This window comes from Procambarus clarkii, chromosome 8, assembly GCF_040958095.1.
Source record: "Procambarus clarkii isolate CNS0578487 chromosome 8, FALCON_Pclarkii_2.0, whole genome shotgun sequence".
NCBI classification, from domain to species: Eukaryota; Metazoa; Arthropoda; class Malacostraca; order Decapoda; family Cambaridae; genus Procambarus; species Procambarus clarkii.
Genome location: NC_091157.1, coordinates 43,502,652 through 43,522,823, shown reverse-complemented (window position 1 = coordinate 43,522,823; position 20,172 = coordinate 43,502,652). Strand labels below are relative to the sequence as shown.

Sequence of the window (20,172 nt, the reverse complement as noted above, 5' to 3'; positions counted from 1 at the left end):
ACTATATGTTTAACAGCTCTCTCACCCTGTCCATGGAGGACAGAAGAAAATGTATATATTCTGGTTAGCATTGTAAATGTCTGGCCACGTCTGTGGTAGAAAATAATAATAATAATAATAATAATAAACTGAATGTTTATGCATGATGTTGTATGCAAGTGGAATGTGTGTGTGTGTGTGTGTGTGTGTGTGTACTCACCTATTTGTACTCACCTATTTGTGCTTGCGGGGGTTGAGCTTTGGCTCTTTGGTGTGTGTGTGTGTGTGTGTGTGTGTGTGTAGGGTCGCTGTATCTTATGACATTGCGGACGTGTGTGTGTTTCTGACCACATGTGTGTTTGACCATGTGTGTGTGTGTGTGCGATAACCACGTTCCAGTACGTATTAAAGCAATCATTCCCTCATACGAAAATCGCATTCATTAAAAGCCGGCCAGTTCCAGCTTTGGACCTCATCCCGCATATTGTTGGGAAACCAACTTGGTTCATCAGCGCCCGCGACTCAATACGACGAGGAGCCTCTCCTTTGTCCCCAGAGAGGCGGGAGTCTGATGAAACAACTTGTTTGGAAATGTGTAATCAACGAGACTCAGGGTCTTACATATCCACCGCTCTTCATGTTGTATAACTCCAAACAAACGTTTTCCCAGAAAAAGATTAAATATCGCGTCGGTTTTTATGTTTAGAGAGTTGATAACAATGAAATAAATTTAGTTGTTTATAAGACTCTAGTGAAGATATCACAACTTTAAATAGACAATTGCTTCACAATCACGCCGATACCCAACGATATCCATATCCAACGATATCCAAACTCCCGAATCACGTAGTATCAAAAGGAGAAATAAAGAGAACAAAAGCATGTACAAATGGCAGGTGGGGTAGGCATGATAACTGTCTTCTGAAGATTGCCATGATATCCTTTTCTGAAGATTGCCATGATATCCTTGGTTTTGAACTCTGGTAACGGGGGGTCAGACGGCAGAGTGGACATCGCTCGGGATACGTAGTCATCAGGTTCCGGATTCGATACCCGGTGGAGGCAGAAACAAATGGGAAGAGGTTCATTCACCATGATGCACCTGTTCACCTAGCAGTAAATAGGTATCTGGGGGTTAGACAGCTACTACGGGCTGCTTCCTGAGGGTGCGTAACAAAAAGGAGGCCAAGTCGAGGACCGGGCCGCGGGGACGTTAAGCCCCGAAATCATCTCAAGACAACCTTAAGATGGAATAAGTTGGTAACTATCTTGCCTTAATACCTGTGAAAACCACCAATAATTGCCCGAAGGGTCTAGGATTGTGACTGAGGCTGTCTTTAGGGGCAATTAAGATGATGAATAACATCTCAGATGGATAATTTCGCTGTCAAGGAGTCGTCAACATTCTTCAAATCATCACGTGAATGAGCGCAATACGCCTAGGGTAAACTATATGACTGAATGTCTGTAAGTTTTCATTGATAGGCATTAAACTCAATGCAAATTTCTGCACATTTGGTGTCCTGAACTTATAGATAACGTTTCACCAAATGTGATTTGATATTTTTAACTAACGATCAAAATTAACAAAGTACCTAGAAAAATAATTCTTATAATCTCGGTAGCCAAAAAAAGTGCATGAAATAATCCTTGACGGCCGGACGCGACATTATGTATGTGTTTAAATTATACTTAAATTATTATACTCAAATTATACTCAAATGTGTATAAATTATACACAAATGTGTATAAATCATACACAAATTCATACCTGCAGGCAAACCTATGTGCGCAGACCTCCATCCTGAAAGTTAATTATTCATTCATGTTTCATTATATATTTCACAGCGGTCACTATAACTGAGCATTATTTACAAATATATGATATAGTTCCATCATATAACAAAACGCATTCGCTCCCACAAAACACCATATAGATACCATAGAAACATAGATACCATCAAACATTGTTCCTACCAGAAAATACCAACTTTACCTTAGAGCACGACATTTTCACATAAAACTCCAATACCAACAGCACTTCCACACCATTCAATTGCCTGTGCACCATTATCTGGCTCGTGGCGTAAGCTTCCATTGCTGTCTGGTCATTGAAAAGTATCTCTTCAGCATTAGTGACATGGGTTGGTCTCCTTGTTCTCAGTTTTACGAGACTATGTAGTGGGTAAAATTGTCGAAAACTTCGGTATTTTTGGGGAGTACTGGTGACATATGTGTGTGTGTATTGGTGCAGTGTTGTAGTGGTGACACATGTGTGTGTGTACTGGTTCACCACTGGTATGTGAGTAGTGGTGATACAGAACTAATAGTTCACCACTGATTTACGTAATAATTCAATATTCCTGTTTCTCCTTGGAAATTCTTTTCAGTAAAACTAAGCAATCGTGAAGCATAGTTTCTCTCACATAGTGTTCACTAATGTGATGATTAGTTCGTTTGGAACTAATTGATTAGTTCCATTAGAACTAATAGACGGATTGTTTTCCAAAGACCTGAGGAATACAAACCGGGTAATGGATTTGACTTCAATGTAAACATGTTTTCATTTTTGGTTCATGTTTTTTTTTAGTTTTGTATTTTTCTGGTCATCGTTAAAAGTGGTTTTAATTGGGAGTATTTTATTAGTGATACAATAGATATGTTCGTTGGTTTAATATGTTGACTGTCAGCGTTAGTTTTGTCAGCAATAGTGTTAGTGTCAGCACTAGTGATAGTGTCAGCACTAGTGCCAGTGTCAGCACTAGTGATAGTGTCAGCACCAGTGATAGTGTTAGTGTCAGCACTAGTGATAGTGCCAGTGTCAGCACTAGTGATAGTGTCAGCACTAGTGATAGTGTCAGTGTCAGCAATAGTGATACTGTTAGTGTCAGCACCAGTGATAGTATCAGTGTCAGCACTAGTGATAGTGTCAGTGTCAGCACCAGTGATAGTGTCAGTGTCAGCACTAGTGATAGTGCCAGTGTCAGCACCAGTGATAGTGCCAGTGTCAGCACTAGTGATAGTGTCAGTGTCAGCACTAGTGATAGTACCAGTGTCAGCACTAGTGATAGTGTCAGTGTCAGCACCAGTGATAGTGTCAGTGTCAGCACTAGTGATAGTGCCAGTGTCAGCACCAGTGATAGTGCCAGTGTCAGCACTAGTGATAGTGTCAGCACTAGTGATAGTGTCAGCACTAGTGATAGTGCCAGTGTCAGCACTAGTGATAGTGTCAGTGTCAGCACTAGTGATAGTGTCAGCACTAGTGATAGTGTCAGCACTAGTGATAGTGTCAGTGTCAGCACTAGTGATAGTGCCAGTGTCAGCACTAGTGATAGTGTCAGCACTAGTGATAGTACCAGTGTCAGCACCAGTGATAGTGTCAGTGTCAGCACTAGTGATAGTATCAGTGTCAGCACCAGTGATAGTGTCAGTGTCAGCACTAGTGATAGTGTCAGCACTAGTGATAGTGTCAGCACTAGTGATAGTACCAGTGTCAGCACCAGTGATACTGTCAGTGTCAGCACCAGTGATAGTGCCAGTGTCAGCACCAGTGATAGTGCCAGTGTCAGCACTAGTGATAGTGTCAGTGTTAGCATTAGTGATAGTGTCAGTGTCAGCACTATTGTCAGTGTCAGCACTAGTGATAGTGTCAGTGTCAGCACTAGTGATAGTGTCAGTGTCAGCACCAGTGATAGTGCCAGTGTCAGGACTAGTGATAGTACCAGTGTCAGCACTAGTGATAGTGCCAGTGTCAGCACTAGTGATAGTGCCAGTGTCAGCACTAGTGATAGTGTCAGTGTCAGCACTATTGTCAGTGTCAGCACTAGTGTCAGTGTCAGCACTAGTGATAATAACAGTGTCAGCACTAGTGATAGTGTCAGTGTCAGCACTATTGTCAGTGTCAGCACTAGTGTCAGTGTCAGCACTAGTGATAGTAACAGTGTCAGCACTAGTGATAGTACCAGTGTCAGCACCAGTGATAGTACCAGTGTCAGCACTAGTGATAGTGCCAGTGTCAGCACTAGTGATAGTACCAGTGTCAGCACTAGTGATAGTACCAGTGTCAGCACCAGTGATAGTGTCAGTGTCAGCACCAGTGATAGTGTCAGTGTCAGCACTAGTGATAGTGCCAGTGTCAGCACCAGTGATAGTGCCAGTGTCAGCACTAGTGATAGTGCCAGTGTCAGCACTAGTGATAGTGCCAGTGTCAGCACTAGTGATAGTGCCAGTGTCAGCACTAGTGATAGTGCCAGTGTCAGCACTAGTGATAGTGTCAGTGTCAGCACCAGTGATAGTGTCAGTGTCAGCACTAGTGATAGTGCCAGTGTATATGCCAGTGTCAGCACCAGTGATAGTGTTAGTGTCAGCACTAGTGATAGTGCCAGTGTCAGCACTAGTGATAGTGCCAGTGTCAGCACCAGTGATACTGCCAGTGTCAGCACTAGTGTCAGTGTCAGCACTAGTGATAGTGTCAGTGTCAGCACCAGTGATACTGCCAGTGTCAGCACCAGTGATAGTGCCAGTGTCAGCACTAGTGATAGTGTCAGCACTAGTGATAGTGCCAGTGTCAGCACTAGTGATAGTGTCAGCACTAGTGATAGTGCCAGTGTCAGCACCAGTGATAGTGCCAGTGTCAGCACTAGTGATAGTGCCAGTGTCAGCACCAGTGATAGTGCCAGTGTCAGCACTAGTGATAGTGTCAGCACTAGTGATAGTGCCAGTGTCAGCACCAGTGATAGTGCCAGTGTCAGCACTAGTGATAGTGTCAGCACTAGTGATAGTGTCAGCACTAGTGATAGTGCCAGTGTCAGCACCAGTGATAGTGCCAGTGTCAGCACTGGTGATAGTGTCAGCACTAGTGATAGTGTCAGCACTAGTGATAGTGTCAGCACTAGTGATAGTACCAGTGTCAGCACTAGTGATAGTGTCAGCACTAGTGATAGTACCAGTGTCAGCACTAGTGATAGTGTCAGTGTCAGCACTAGTGATAGTACCAGTGTCAGCACTAGTGATAGTGTCAGTGTCAGCACTAGTGATAGTGTCAGTGTCAGCACTAGTGATAGTGTCAGTGTCAGCACTAGTGATAGTACCAGTGTCAGCACTAGTGATAGTGCCAGTGTCAGCACTAGTGATAGTGTCAGTGTCAGCACTAGTGATAGTGTCAGTGTCAGCACCAGTGATAGTACCAGTGTCAGCACTAGTGATAGTACCAGTGTCAGCACCAGTGATAGTGTCAGTGTCAGCACTAGTGATAGTGTCAGTGTCAGCACCAGTGATAGTACCAGTGTCAGCACTAGTGATAGTACCAGTGTCAGCACTAGTGATAGTGTCAGTGTCAGCACCAGTGATAGTACCAGTGTCAGCACCAGTGATAGTACCAGTGTCAGCACCAGTGATAGTGTCAGTGTCAGCACCAGTGATAGTACCAGTGTCAGCACTAGTGATAGTACCAGTGTCAGCACTAGTGATAGTACCAGTGTCAGCACTAGTGATAGTACCAGTGTCAGCACTAGTGATAGTACCAGTGTCAGCACTAGTGATAGTGCCAGTGTCAGCACTAGTGATAGTGCCAATGTCAGCACTAGTGATAGTGTCAGTGTCAGCACTAGTGATAGTGCCAGTGTCAGCACTAGAGATAGTGCCAGTGTCAGCACTAGTGATACTGCCAGTGTCAGCACTAGTGATAGTACCAGTGTCAGCACCAGTGATAGTACCAGTGTCAGCACTAGAGATAGTGCCAGTGTCAGCACTAGTGATACTGCCAGTGTCAGCACTAGTGATAGTACCAGTGTCAGCACTAGTGATAGTGCCAGTGTCAGCACTAGTGATACTGCCAGTGTCAGCACTAGTGATAGTACCAGTGTCAGCACTAGTTATAGTACCAGTGTCAGCACCAGTGATAGTGTCAGTGTCAGCACTAGAGATAGTACCAGTGTCAGCACTAGTGATACTGCCAGTGTCAGCACTAGTGATAGTGTCAGCACTAGTGATAGTGCCAGTGTCAGCACTAGTGATAGTGTCAGCACTAGTGATACTACCAGTGTCAGCACTAGTGATAGTGTCAGTGTCAGCACTAGTGATAGTACCAGTGTCAGCACTAGTGATAATACCAGTGTCAGCACAAGTGATAGTGTCAGTGTCAGCACTAGTGATAGTGTCAGCACTAGTGATAGTGTCAGTGTCACCACTAGTGATAGTACCAGTGTCACCACTAGTGATAGTACCAGTGTCAGCACTAATGCCACTTGTACTGTCAGCACTAGTCTCACTAATGCTGTTAGCTACAGTTCCAGTAATACTGTCAGCAAGTCTCACTTATACTGTCAGCAAGAGTCTAATACTGTCAGCACTCGTGTCAGCAAGGGGTAGAGAGGCGCTCCTGCACCTCGGAGGAGCCCCTCTCTACCTCTGCTGGCATTTCAACCAATCCAACTTAATCGCTAACTACTTCACTTAGTTAACGGCAAAGTTAGCCGAGCTAAGTTGCCAAGCTAACTTGAACCCTGCTCGTTACTTCACGGTAAAGATTTATTCAGGCACTCACGCTCGCACTCAGAAACGCACTCATGCGCACTCATACACGCACTAACACACACCCATGATCACCAGATACAAAATTTACGTGAATTTGCATAATAGGTAAAGACAGATTATTTAACACGGGAGGAACACGCACAAGGTGACACAGGTGGAAACTGAGTACCCAGATGAACCACAGAGACATTACAAATAACTTTTCAGTGTCAAACTAGTTACCAATTGATTTGTACTAGGAAATGATGCGATGGAGATGGACTCCATACAGAGTTACATCTAAACGTATGTCAGAGCCCAATAGGGTCAGGAACCTGTTCATGAGTTGATTGATGGTTGAGAGGTGGGACCAAGGAGCCAAAGCTCAACCCACCACAAGCACAACTAGGTGAGTACCCCCCCCCCCCCCGGTAAGGCCAAAAAACGACCCCAAGTCTGAGGGAAGTAGCGAGTGAGCACTGTTAGAAGCGAGTAGGTACCACCAGAAACTTCACTATCAGAGAATCTATTAAAGACGGGAAAATTCAGTAGATAAGATGGCTCCTGGATACCTTTCCAGGAGCCTTAAACTATAACTCCCTTACCCTCAGATTTTGCCTTCAAAACACGTTCTTATCCACTCGAAAATATTTGCAAATTACAAAGATAGTCTCATGCTTGCCCTAATTGGTTTAGTGAGTCAGACACATAGAAAACGGATGCTTAAAAACATTTCGGATGCAAAGATTTGAGGTTGAAAACCTTTCTTTAAAATGAAAGAAAAGTGGAGATTGTTTGCAAAATTGTTCAGTAAAATTTCGCATTCATCTTAATTAATTGGAAATTTCATGATAACTTTCACAATCCTGTGATGGAGGCGACAGTCCAGAAAAGATTTAAGAAAAAATAGTTTTGATCGATTGATCAAACTGATCAATTGATTGATCAATCGTTTAATGATTGATCTTGTCACCGTTACTGAATGTTCTTGTCACCGTTAAAGAATGTTCTTGTCACCGTTAAAGAATGATCTTGTCACCGTTAAAGAATGATCTTGTCACCGTTAAAGAATGATCTTGTCACCGTTAAAGAATATTCCTGTCACCGTTAAAGAATGATCTTGTCACCGTTAAAGAATGATCTCGTCACCATTAAAGAATGTTCTTGTCACCGTTAAAGAATGATCTTGTCACCGTTAAAGAATGATCTTGTCACCGTTAAAGAATGTTCTTGTCACCGTTAAAGAATGATCTTGTCACCGTTAAGGATATATTCTCTTCCGAGAAACGAGCTCTGAATTATTGAGAATAAATCCCGTCCTGTGAACCTTAAATACATTTATGAGATTGAGGAGGCGAGGCTGCCTCACTTGTGGTCACACAGCAATATGCCTGGATTGTTGCACCACCTCACTCACTGGGCTCACCATAGCCCGTGCTACTTGGAACTTTTTGGTCCAAGTAGCGAATCTTAAACAACAACAACAACACCTCACTCTGACACACTCACACTGACACTACATGCTGTTTAGAAAGTAGCAAAACAGTCCAGTGTCAGAGGGGAGGTGTTTCAACAGTCCAGTGTGACAGGGGAAGTGTTTCAACAGTCTAGTGTGACAGGGGAGGTGTTTCAACAGTCTAGTGTGACAGGGGAAGTGTTTCAACAGTCCAGTGTGACAGGGGAAGTGTTTCAACAGTCTAGTGTGACAGGGGAGGTGTTTCAACAGTCTAGTGTGACAGGGGAGGTGTTTCAACAGTCTAGTGTGACAGGGGAGGTGTTTCAACAGTCTAGTGTGACAGGGGAAGTGTTTCAACAGTCTAGTGTGACAGGGGAAGTGTTACAACAGTCTAGTGTGACAGGGGAGGTGTTTCAACAGTCTAGTGTGACAGGGGAGGTGTTTCAACAGTCCAGTGTGACAGGGGAAGTGTTTCAACAGTCTAGTGTGACAGGGGAAGTGTTTCAACAGTCTAGTGTGACAGGGGAAGTGTTTCAACAGTCCAGTGTGACAGGGGAGGTGTTTCAACAGTCTAGTGTGACAGGGGAAGTGTTTCAACAGTCCAGTGTGACAGGGGAGGTGTTTCAACAGTCTAGTGTGACAGGGGAGGTGTTTCAACAGTCCAGTGTGACAGGGGAGTTGTTTCAACAGTCTAGTGTGACAGGGGAGGTGTTTCAACAGTCCAGTGTGACAGGGGAAGTGTTTCAACAGTCCAGTGTGACAGGGGAGTTGTTTCAACAGTCTAGTGTGACAGGGGAGGTGTTTCAACAGTCTAGTGTGACAGGGGAAGTGTTTCAACAGTCCAGTGTGACAGGGGAGGTGTTTCAACAGTCTAGTGTGACAGGGGAGGTGTTTCAACAGTCTAGTGTGACAGGGGAGGTGTTTCAACAGTCCAGTGTGACAGGGGGAGGTGTTTCAACAGTCTAGTGTGACAAGGGAAGTGTTTCAACAGTTGAGGAAAGTAGAAAAATTAATTGAACACGAAGCGAACAATGGAAATAAATGTTGACAATTATAACATTGGAAAAGGCGTCACTAATGACCAAATAACATGTAAACGATAAAGAATACGGCTTAAGGTAAATATTAAATGATTCCTTATCACCAGGAAACACACGTAGGAGCAAAAAATCATAAAAATTTTAACATTTTGACAACGCTTAGAATATCCTTAAAGTAGATTGAAAAATAAATAATTCGCAACGTATGTGATACCTAGACTGAGGTATGAAGCTGTGGTATGGTGGTTGTTATCTTGAGGTTATCTTGAGATGATTTCATGGCTTTGCGTCCCCTCGGCCCGGTCCTCAACGAGGCCTCCTTTTTGTTACGCATCCTAAGGAAGCAGCCCGTAGCAGCTGTCTAACTCCCAGGTACTTATTTACTGCTAGGTGAACAGGGAATCAGAGTGAAAGAAACTTTGCCCATTTGTTTCCGCCTCCACCGGGGATCGAATCCGGAACCTCAGGACTACGAATCCCGAACGCTGTCCACTCAGCTGTCAGGCCCCTATAAGTACAAATATAACATAATTATGTACAAAGTAATGCAACGAAATGGAGTCTAAAATTAGGAATTGTGATAAAGATAAAAGGTAAAGATAATAAGTTAACAAAAGTTGTTAATAAATACGTGAAGGTACGCAGGGAAACTTTTCTGGAAAGAAATTAAGGAAACTAGAAATCGTTGTTAAAAACTTTTAAGTAGAAAAGATAAATTGAAGCACTTTTTTTACAAGAAGAGTTTAGAACCGTCGGAATAAATTCTGGGAAGAACTTTTGGGGGCAGCAAAGTTCGTGGGATGTAATTAGAACTACTTATTATTGGATATACAAGTATTGTGAGCATATTTCTCTATCTGCAAGCGCGCACATACACACAAACGCGCACACACGCACACACACACACGCACACACGGACACACACACACACACACACACACACACACACACACACACACACACACACACACACACACACACACACACACACACACACACACACACACACACATACAGAAACGGACAGAGAGAAAGATCTAGGAGTTAATATCACGCCAAACCTGTCTCCTGAAGCCCACATAAAGAGAATAACGTCTGCGGCATATGTGAGGCTGGCTAACATCAGAACTGCCTTCAGGAACCTGTGTAAGGAATCTTGTACACCACATATGTAAGACCAATCCTGGAGTATGCGGCTCCAACATGGAGCCCGTACCTTGTCAAGCACAAGACGAATCTGGAAAAAGTTCAGAGGTATGTCATTAGGCTAGTCCCAGAACTAAGAGGCATGAGTTACGAGGAAAGGCTGCGTGAAATGCACCTCATGACACTGGAAGACAGAAGAGTAAAGGGAGACATGATCACTACCTGCAAAATTCTCAGGGGAATTGACAAGGTAGATAAGGATCAATTATTTAACACGAGAGGTACTCGAACAAGGGGACACAGGTGGAGACTGAGTACCCAAATAAGCCACAGTGACGTTAGAAGGAACTTTTTCAGTGTCAGAGTAGTTAACAGATGGAATGCACTAGGCAGTGATGTGGTGGAGGCTGACTCCATACACAGTTTCAAATGTAGATATGATAGAGCCCAGTAGGCTCAGGAACCTGTACACCAGTTGATTGACAGTTGAGAGGCGGGACCAAAGAGCCAGAGCTCAACCCCCGCAAGCACAACTAGGTGGGGTACAAATAGGTGAGTACGGAACTTCGCAGCTGAGTGGACAGCGCTCTGGGGTCTTAGTCCTAAGGAATCGGGTTCGATTCCCGAGCGTGTGTTTGCTGTGAGAGAGGACCTGGGGGAGGACGTGTGAGTACTGGGATGGAGGAGAAAGTGGAGACGTTGTGTGCTGTGAGGAGATGAGGAGTGTACGTGGTAGGACATGAGGAATGTACGTGGGAGGACATGAGGAGTGTACGTGGGAGGACATGTGGAGTGTACGTGGGAGGACATGTGGAGTGTACGTGGGAGGACATGAGGAGTGTACGTGGGAGGACATGAGGAGTGTACGTGGGAGGACATGTGGAGTGTACGTGGGAGGACATGAGGAGTGTGTGAGGACAAATAGATGGGGAGGGTGTACGGAGAGCATGGGAAGAAACTATCAACTATCAATCAACAGTAGAGAGGCGAGACCAAAGATGCGAGGCTCAACCCCCTGATCACCCTCAACACATACACACACACACACACAAACACGCACATATTATAAATATATATATATATATATATATATATATATATATATATATATATATATATATATATATATATATATATATATATATATATATATATATATATATACACAACAACTCTAGCTGTACCCGGCGTGGCCGGGTACAGCTAGAGTTGTTGTGGCTCAGCAACACATGTGCGTTGCTGAGCCACAGCAACCCTCCTCTGTCCCCTCCCCCCCCCCCCCCGTCTTCCCCACCATTCCCCCCCTCCCAAGTCCCTCGTCCTCCTAAACATCCCCCACTCCCCTGTCCCCTTGTCCTCCCCTCCATTCCCCACTCCCTCTTCCGACGTGTTCCTAAATGATCTGATGTTCCCATCACTGAAAAATAAGAACAGACAAAAAAACGACATGAAAAATAATAAAAAAAAATAAACAAAATAAACTATACTCACAAAATGAACGGTAAACAACACAGCTCAATTCCAACGCAATGTCACACAACATAATTAGATCAAAATGAAAATAAATCGACATCTATGAAAATTTAATTTATCAATGGAATCGGAAACATTGAAATGGAATCGTAACATATTTAGTATAACGTGTGTTGCTTTTACGTCCTTAATTTAAATGCATGTCCCAAAATCAAACCACACATTCCCTCCCCACAACTCTCCCTGTCCATAATTCTCCCTCCCCCACCACTTACCCTCCACCCATTCGCATCCCCCCACACACTTCCCCCCCTCCCCCTTCCTTCCCCCTCCCTGGAGAGGGAGGGAGAAGGGGGCGAAGCTCCTCCCTGCTGTAAATGAAAGAGTCTCGACCATGGAAGTAAAGAACTCCAGCTCTATAAATCAAGTCCGTGACAAAAATCCTGAGAGGTTAAATGATGGAGACTGAAAATGACGTATAGTGGGTCGAGGAACCTTGCCTGAAAATGAATGCCAGACACAGACCGCTAGAACAGCTCTCTCTCTCTCTCTCTCTCTCTCTTTCTCTCTCTCTCTCTCTCTCTCTCTCTCTCTCTCTCTCTCTCTCTCTCTCTCTCTCTCTCTGCTTCTTGAGCCGGATAATCTAGCGAAGTGGCACGAAAAGTGCCGGGTTAATATGATAGCATTGCACTACGACCAACCGGATATGATAACGTGGCTCTATAACCGGCTGGATAATATGATCGCTTGGCACTACGATCAGCCGGATAATTTGGCACTGTGGCACTTCATTCGGCCGGATAATATAGCGTCGTGTTCGGTCTCAACTAGACAGGCTCTCCGGGTCAAGAATCTGCTCTTGAGCCCCGAATTTGGACTATCAGTAAGTCAATCCCGTGACTTTTCAAACAAAAATTTCGTCCTATTCACTTCTAAAACTATGAATTGAATTGGCTTCAACAACTTGGCTTCAACAACTTATTCGTCAATTCCATTCCACTCGTTTACGACTCCAGAATTGACAGTTACCCTTATCACATTAATGGGACAAATTATAAATTATATTCCGTCGTTCTACTGTTTCTCACTCTGAATATTATTTGCTTCTCTACTCAGGTGGGTACAGGAACAGACGACTGCTAACTCCTGTAATTAGACAGTTAAGGATGAGAGTTTTTTCATCATATAGTTCATGATAAGTTTCTATATCTACTTTTTAATTCCACTCAGTATTTTGTACGTCGTTATCATATCTACTCTATTCTGTCTCTGCTCCAGTACAGTAAGGTCCAGTTCCATAAGACTTTCTGTATAGCTCAGTCCCCTTAGCACAGAAACATGACTTGTTGCATATCTTTGCACATTTTTCTACTATAATTATATCTTTCTTGAAATAGTGGTTCCGTGCCTGAGCAGCGCACTCAGAGGATATACACAGCGCTCGGAAATGTTCTTCGTCCAAGTTTCTGAAGGAAAACTGGACGTTTGTAAGTATGATATATTCTATGATATCGTTATTCTGTTGATGTGTGCCTCTCGTGTTTGATCACGTGTTGTGTCCACTCCAAAGTGGACATAACATAGTGGACTCATACTGGACTCATAGTGGACTCATAGTGAACTCTTTTACAAAGTGGGACCTTGCCTTTTTTTCGACCTGTCTTGTATTTAAGACTTTCTTGTCCTAATTAGTATCCACATAACCTTACATTTGCCTGGGTTAAGGTCTAGTGGCCATTTCCCAGACCATGTCTAGAGATTGTCTAGTTCATCTTACAGTGCCCCCCAACCACTTGGGCTGGGCTGTAGATCGACGGACTCGCTTCTTGGAGGTCGGCGTTCAGTCCCCTAATTCTCCAAGTGGTTGGGCACTATTCCTTCCATCCGTCCTCTTACAAATCCTTATCCTAATCCCTCACAAGGTTCTGAATAATTCCTTGCACAAGTTTGTAAAGATAGTTCTTATGTTTGCCAATCTAGCATATGCCGCTGATGATATCCTCTTGATGTTGGCTTCTGGGAACAGGTTCGGTTTGATATCAAATCCCAGATCTTTCTTTCTTTCTTTCTTTTTACTTACTCTTGCAGGATTTCATCTCCCAGATGGTACCTTGTGTTCGGCCTCTTGCTCACTTCGTCTAATTTCATTACTTTACATTTACCTGAGGTAAATGTGTGTGTGTGTGTGTGTGTGTGTGTGTGTGTGTGTGTGTGTGTGTGTGTGTGTGTGTGTGTGTGTGTGTGTGTGTGTGTGTGTGTGTGTTTGTGTGTGTGTTCTCACCTAGTTGTGCTTACGGGGGGGGATTGAGTTTCGGCTCTTTGGTCCCGCCTCTCAACTGTCAATCTACTGGTGTACAGATTCTTGAGCCTACTGGGCTCTATCATATCTACATTTGAAACTGGGTATGGAGTCAGCCTCCACCACATCACTTTCTAGTGCATTCTATTTAATAACTACTCTGACACTGAAACGTTCTTTCTAAGGTCTCTGTGGCTCATTTGGATACTCAGCTTCCACCTGTGTCCCCTTGTGAGTGTACCACCCATATTAAATAATTCATCCTGGTCTTCCCTGTAAATACCTCTGAGAATGTTGTATGTAGTGATCATGTCTCCCCGAGCTCTCCTATCTTCCAGCGACGCAAGGTGCAATTCACGCAGCCTTTCCTCGTAACTCATGCCTCTTAATTATGGAAATAGCTTAGTGGCTTCGTCTTGTGCTTGGCAAGGTACGGGCTCCACGCAAGGGGCGCATACTCCAGGATTGGCCTTACATATGCAGTGTACAAGGTTCTAAATCATTACTTACACAGATTTCTGAAGGTAGTTCTGATGTTAGCCAGCCATTCATACGCCGCTGATGTTATTCTTTTGATGTGGGCTTCAGGAGACAGGTTTGGCTTGATATCAACTCTTTGATCTTTCTCTCTGTCCGTTTCATGAAGTACTTCATTTCCTATTCTGTATCCTGTGTCTGGCTTCCTGTTTTCTCCGCCCAGTTTCATTACCTTAGAAATAATTGGGTTGAACTTTAGTAGCATTTGTTAAACCACTCCTTCATTTTGTCTAGGTCATCTTGTAGCCTCATACTATCTTCCTCTGTCTTCATCCTCCTCATAATTTTTGAGTCATCAGCAAATATCGAGAGGCAAATATGATCCTATTCCCTCTGGGAGATCATTTATATATATCGGAAATAGTATAGGTTCAGGAACTGATCCCTGAGGGACTCCACTGGTGACGCCTCGCCAATCTGAGGCCTCACCCCTCACAGTGACTCGTAGTCTTCTGTTGCTTAGGTACTCCCTTATTCAATAGAGTACCTTCCTTTTTACTCCTACCTGCATCTCCAGCCTTTTCACTAGCGTCTTATCTGGTACTGTGTCAAAGGCTTTCTGGCAATCCCAATAATGTGTGTTTGTGTGTGTGTGTGTGTGTGTGTGTGTGTGTGTGTGTGTGTGTGTGTGTGTGTGTGTGTGTGTGTGTGTGTGTGTGTGTGTGTCTGTGTGTGTGTGTGTACTCACCTAGTTGTACTCACCTAGTTGTGTTTCCGAGGTTGAGCTCTGGCTCTTTGGTCCCGCCTCTCAACCATGAATCAACAGGTGTACGGATTCCTGAGCCTATTGGGCAGTATCATATCTTCACTTGAAACTGTGTATGGAGTCAGCCTCCACCACATCACTTCCTAATGCATTCCATTTGTCAACCACTCTGACACTAAAAAAGTTCTTTCTAATATCTCTGTGGCTCCTTTGGGCACTCAGTTTCCACCTGTGTCCCCTAGTGCGTGTGCCCCTTGTGTTAAACAGCCTGTCTTTATCTACTCTATCAATTCCCTTCAGAATCTTGAATGTGGTGATCATATCCCCCTAACTCTTTTGTCTTCCAGCGAAGTGAGGTTTAATTCCCGTAGTCTCTCCTCGTAGCTCATACCTCTCAGCTCAGGTACTAGTCTGGTGGCAAACTTTGAACCTTTTCCAGTTTAGTCTTATCCTTGACTAGATATGGACTCCATGCTGGGGCTGCATACTCCAGGATTGGCCTGACATATGTGGTATACAAAATTCTGAATGATTCTTTACACAAGTTTCTGAATGCCGTTCGTATGTTGGCCAGCCTGGCATATGTCGCTGATGTTATCCTCTTGATGTGTGCTGCAGGAGACAGGTCTGGCGTGATATCAACCCCCAAGTCTTTTTCTTTCTCTGACTCCTGAAAAATTTCCTCTCCCAGATGATACCTTGTATCATCCTTGATACCTTGTGATACCTCCTGCTCCCTACACCTATCTTCATTACATTAAATATGGTTGGGTTAAACTAACAACCATTTGTTCGACCATTCCTTCAGCTTGTGTAGGTCTTCTTGAAGCCTCAAACAGTCCTCTTCTGTCATAATCCTTCTCATAATTTTGGCATCGTCCGCAAACATTGAGAGAAATGAATCGATACCCTCTGGGAGATCATTTACATATATCAGAAACATGATAGGACCGAGTACAGAGTCCTGTCGGACTCCACTGGTGACTTCACGCCAATCAGAGGTCTCACCCATCACCGTAACTCTCTGCTTCCTATTGCTTAGGTACTCCCTTATCCACTGGAACACCTTACCAGCTACACCTTCCTGTCTCTCAAGCTTATGTACCAGCCTCTTATGCGGTACTGTGTCAAAGGCTTTCCGACAATCCAAGAAAATGCAGTCCGCCCAGCCCTCTCTTTCTTGCTTAATCTTTGTCACCTGGTCGTAGAATTCTATTAAGCCAGTCAGGCAAGATTTACCCTCCCTGAACCCATGTTGGCGATTTGTCACAAAGTCCCTTATCTCCAGATGTGGTACCAGTTTTTTTCTCACAATCTTCTCCATCACCTTGCATGCTATACAAGTCAAGGACACTGGCCTGTAGTTCAGTGCCTCTTGCCTGTCGCCCTTTTTGTATATTTGGGACCACATTCGCCGTCTTCCATATTTCTAGTAGGTCTCCCGTCTCCAGTGACTTACTATACACTATGGAGAGTGGCAAGCAAAGTGCCTCTGCACACTCTTTCAGTACCCATGGTGAGATCCCGTCTGGACTAACAGCCTTTCTAACATCCAGATCTAGCAGGTGTCTCGTGACCTCCTCTCTCGTAATTTCGAACTCTTCCAAGGCCGCCTGGTTTACCTCCCTTTCTCCTAGCACAGTGACCTCACCTTGTTCTATTGTGAAGACCTCCTGGAACCTCTTGTTGAGTTCTTCACACAGCTCTTTGTCATTCTCTGTATACCTGTCCTCGCCTGTTCTAAGTTTCAATACCTGTTCTTTCGCTGTTGTTTTCCTTCTGATGTGACTGTGGAGTAGCTTTGGTTCGGTCTTGGCTTTGTTTGCTATATCATTTTCAAACTTTTCTCTGCTTCTCTTCTCACCCTGACGTACTCATTCCTGGTTCTCTTGTACCTCTCTCTCTCTCTCTGCTTTCTGGTGTTCTGTTATTCCGGAAGTTCCTCCACGCCCTTTTGTTCAGTTCTCCGCTTCCATACATGCCCTATTATACCATGGATTCTTCTGTTGCTTCTCGGATTTTCCCTTTGGGCCGGGATGAACCTGTTTACTGCCTCCTGACACTTTTGGGTAACATAGTCCATCATACCTTGTACAGACTTATCTCTGAGGTCTGTGTCCCAAGGTATTTCCTTTAGGAAACTTCTCATCTGTTCATAATTTCCCTTTCAGTATGCCAGCCTTTTGATTCCTAGTTCTTTTTTTTGGGAGATAATTCCTAGCTCTACCAGGTACTCAAAGTTCAATACACTGTGGTCACTCATTCCCAAGGGCGCTTCCATCTTAACTTCCCGTATATCCCACTCATTTAGGGTAAATATCAAATCAAGTATTGCTGGTTCATCTTCTCCTCTCATTCTTATTGGTTCCTTGACGTGTTGACTTAGAAAGTTTCTTGTTGCCACGTCCAGCAGCTTAGCTCTCCATGTTTCTGGTCCTCCATGCGGGTCTCTGTTCTCCCAATCTATCTTCCCATGGTTGAAGTCTCCCATAATTAGTAGTCCAGATCCATTCCTGCTAGCAACAGAAGCTGCTCTCTCTATTATGTTAATGGTGGCCATGTTGTTTCTATCATATTCCTGTCTGGGTCTTCTGTCATTTGGTGGTGAATTATATATGACTACGACTCTAATTTTTTTCCCTCCAGTTGTTATGGTACCTGCTATACCTGTGTGTGTGTGTGTGTGTGTGTGTGTGTGTGTGTGTGTGTGTGTGTGTGTGTGTGTGTGTGTGTGTGTGTGTGTGTGTGTGTGTGTGTGTGTGCTGAACGCACTCGCTGAAGTGCGTTCAAGAGTGCCTCCACAGAGACCGGTCGTGTTGACAGCCACGAGTGCTGGTAAATCTCGACAATAATTACGAAACTTGTCCCCCTTCCCCCCTCCCCCCCCTCCTCCCACTCCTGTTTCATAAAGAGGTTCATAAATCACAAACTTTTCCAGCGCTCCGACCGCGTTTTCCCTGTTGGCAAGTTTTCCTTAAACGATCAGGAATGACTAATGGGGGACTAGTCGAAAACATTTCCTCAAGGAAGCATATTAATTTACTCCTCTGAGGTTCACAGCTCTCAAAAGCGACGTTGTTTCTCTGTTTCTAGCTTATTTTCCCCTCCCCCCCCCCCCCCAGACGGTAGAGCGACGGTCTCGCTTCATGCAGGTCGGCGTTCAATCCCCGACTGTCCAAGTGGTTGGGCACCATTCCCCATCCCAGTGCTAGTCGTAATGGCTTGTCGCTTTCCCCTGATAATTCCCTCCCGCCCCCCCCCCCCCCCATGTTGCTTCTCTTTCCTCTGAATCAACTCCAATTGAGGTCCGCCAGATATAGAAATGAATGTTTCAGATTCAACTCTCATCCTCCATTTGCAAAATGATATCCTATATTTTAGTGGTAAATCGTCTATTTACAAAAGTCAGTCATTTATTTACAACACTGTAATATTATGGCACAAAATTATCTACCTATTTGCAACATTAGCTCATAATTGCAACAGCTTATCCTACATTTGCGACGTTTTCTTATAAATAAAAATAAAAAAAAATGTTTATTTAGGTAAGATATATACATACAAGAGATTTTACATAATTTGATCGATTTATAGATGGAGCTAGTACATACAAAGCCTAAAGCCACTATTACGCATAGCGTTTCGGGCAGGATCGAGGGCAGAATTCTTAGCTAGTTACAACAATAGATTATAGGCTCAAGACATGAGATCATGTCGCTACAGCAGTAAGTTAATTACCGCAGAAGTAAATAGAGCCTCGTGTTGAAAAAACTTGATTCCTAAGTTGCAACCATAATTATCCAGTTGCAATAACGTGTCCTCTAGTCACAATGGTATATCCTGCAAAGGACACATAGTTTCCTTTTGAGCTACTGTGTCGATTGTAGCTCATACAATCAACATGGTTATGCCCATTCATCCAATACAAGTGATGAATGGACATAACAAAGGGGATATTAAGAGGGGTATTAAAAGTATCAACACAAGACAGAACACGAAACAATGGCTATAAATTGGATAAGTTTAGATTTAGGAAAGACTTGGGTAAATACTGGTTCGGTAACAGGGTTGTTGAATTGTGGAGCCAATTACCGCGTAACGTGGTGGAGGGTGGGGTCCCTCGATTGTTTCAAACGTGGGTTGGACATGTATATGAGTGGGATTGGGTGGTGTTGACTAGTCCACACACTAGAAAATGAAGGGACGACGACGTTTCGACCCGTCCTGGACCATTCTCAAGTCGATTGTGAATGGTCCACAATCGACTTGAGAATGGTCCAGGACGGACCGAAACGTCGTCGTCCCTTCATTTTCTAGTGTGTGAATTGGTCAACATACTTCAGCCACGTTATTGTGACTCGTCGCCTGCATAGGGAAACCAATTGCCGCGTAACGTGGTGGAGGTGGGGTCCCTCGATTGTTTCAAGCGCGGGTTGGACATGTATATGAGTGGGATTGGGTGGTTATAAATAGGAGCTGCCTCGTATGGGCCAATAGGCCTTCTGCAGTTACCTTTGTTCTTATGTTCTTAAGTAGACAGAGGTTGATCATTCTGGGCAAAAATAGATCATTCTGTCCCAAGAATAGATTTCAGGAGATTTCAGGATTTCTCTAATTTCAGGAGCAGATCACCTGATCATAAGTTTACATTTGTCCTCTTACTACTCTTATAGTGTAACATTTAGCGTGCGGTGACAGATAATCTTGAAACAAAGTTCTATCTCATACTTATATAATATTTAGTATTGTTTTCATAATTGGAAAATACAGAAATATTTCCACCAAATCTCGAGAAAAAAATGTGTATTAATCAATGGTCGTTAGTGAAGTTCTGAAGCTGTTGGTGTATGTTAGGTCTGGCCCTTGGTGCTTTAGGTACGATAGATGCTGCACCGAATCTATTGATGTTGCGATAGCTGCTGCACCGAATCTATTGATGTTGCGATAGCTGCTGCAACCGAGTCTATTGATTAACAAATAGACAATAGCAGCCATGCGAGAGGATCGTTGCATTCCACGTTGT

At 43.9% G+C, this 20,172-nt stretch overlaps 2 protein-coding genes across 3 annotated transcripts in view; one reads left to right on the top strand and one right to left on the bottom strand.

Annotated features, from left to right (window-relative positions):
• The window catches only part of LOC138349825 (uncharacterized), a 237,692-nt gene that overhangs the window by 30,836 nt on the left and 186,684 nt on the right, over positions 1–20,172 (top strand). The window lies entirely within an intron of this gene.
• LOC123759839 (putative per-hexamer repeat protein 5) lies at positions 1,977–11,893 on the bottom strand. The gene is made up of 3 exons (XM_045745098.2): positions 11,883–11,893; positions 3,336–6,277; positions 1,977–2,083 (listed from the first exon to the last, which is right to left on the bottom strand). Exons 1-3 carry the CDS (start codon positions 11,891–11,893, stop codon positions 1,977–1,979), a joined length of 3,060 nt encoding a protein of 1,019 aa, XP_045601054.2.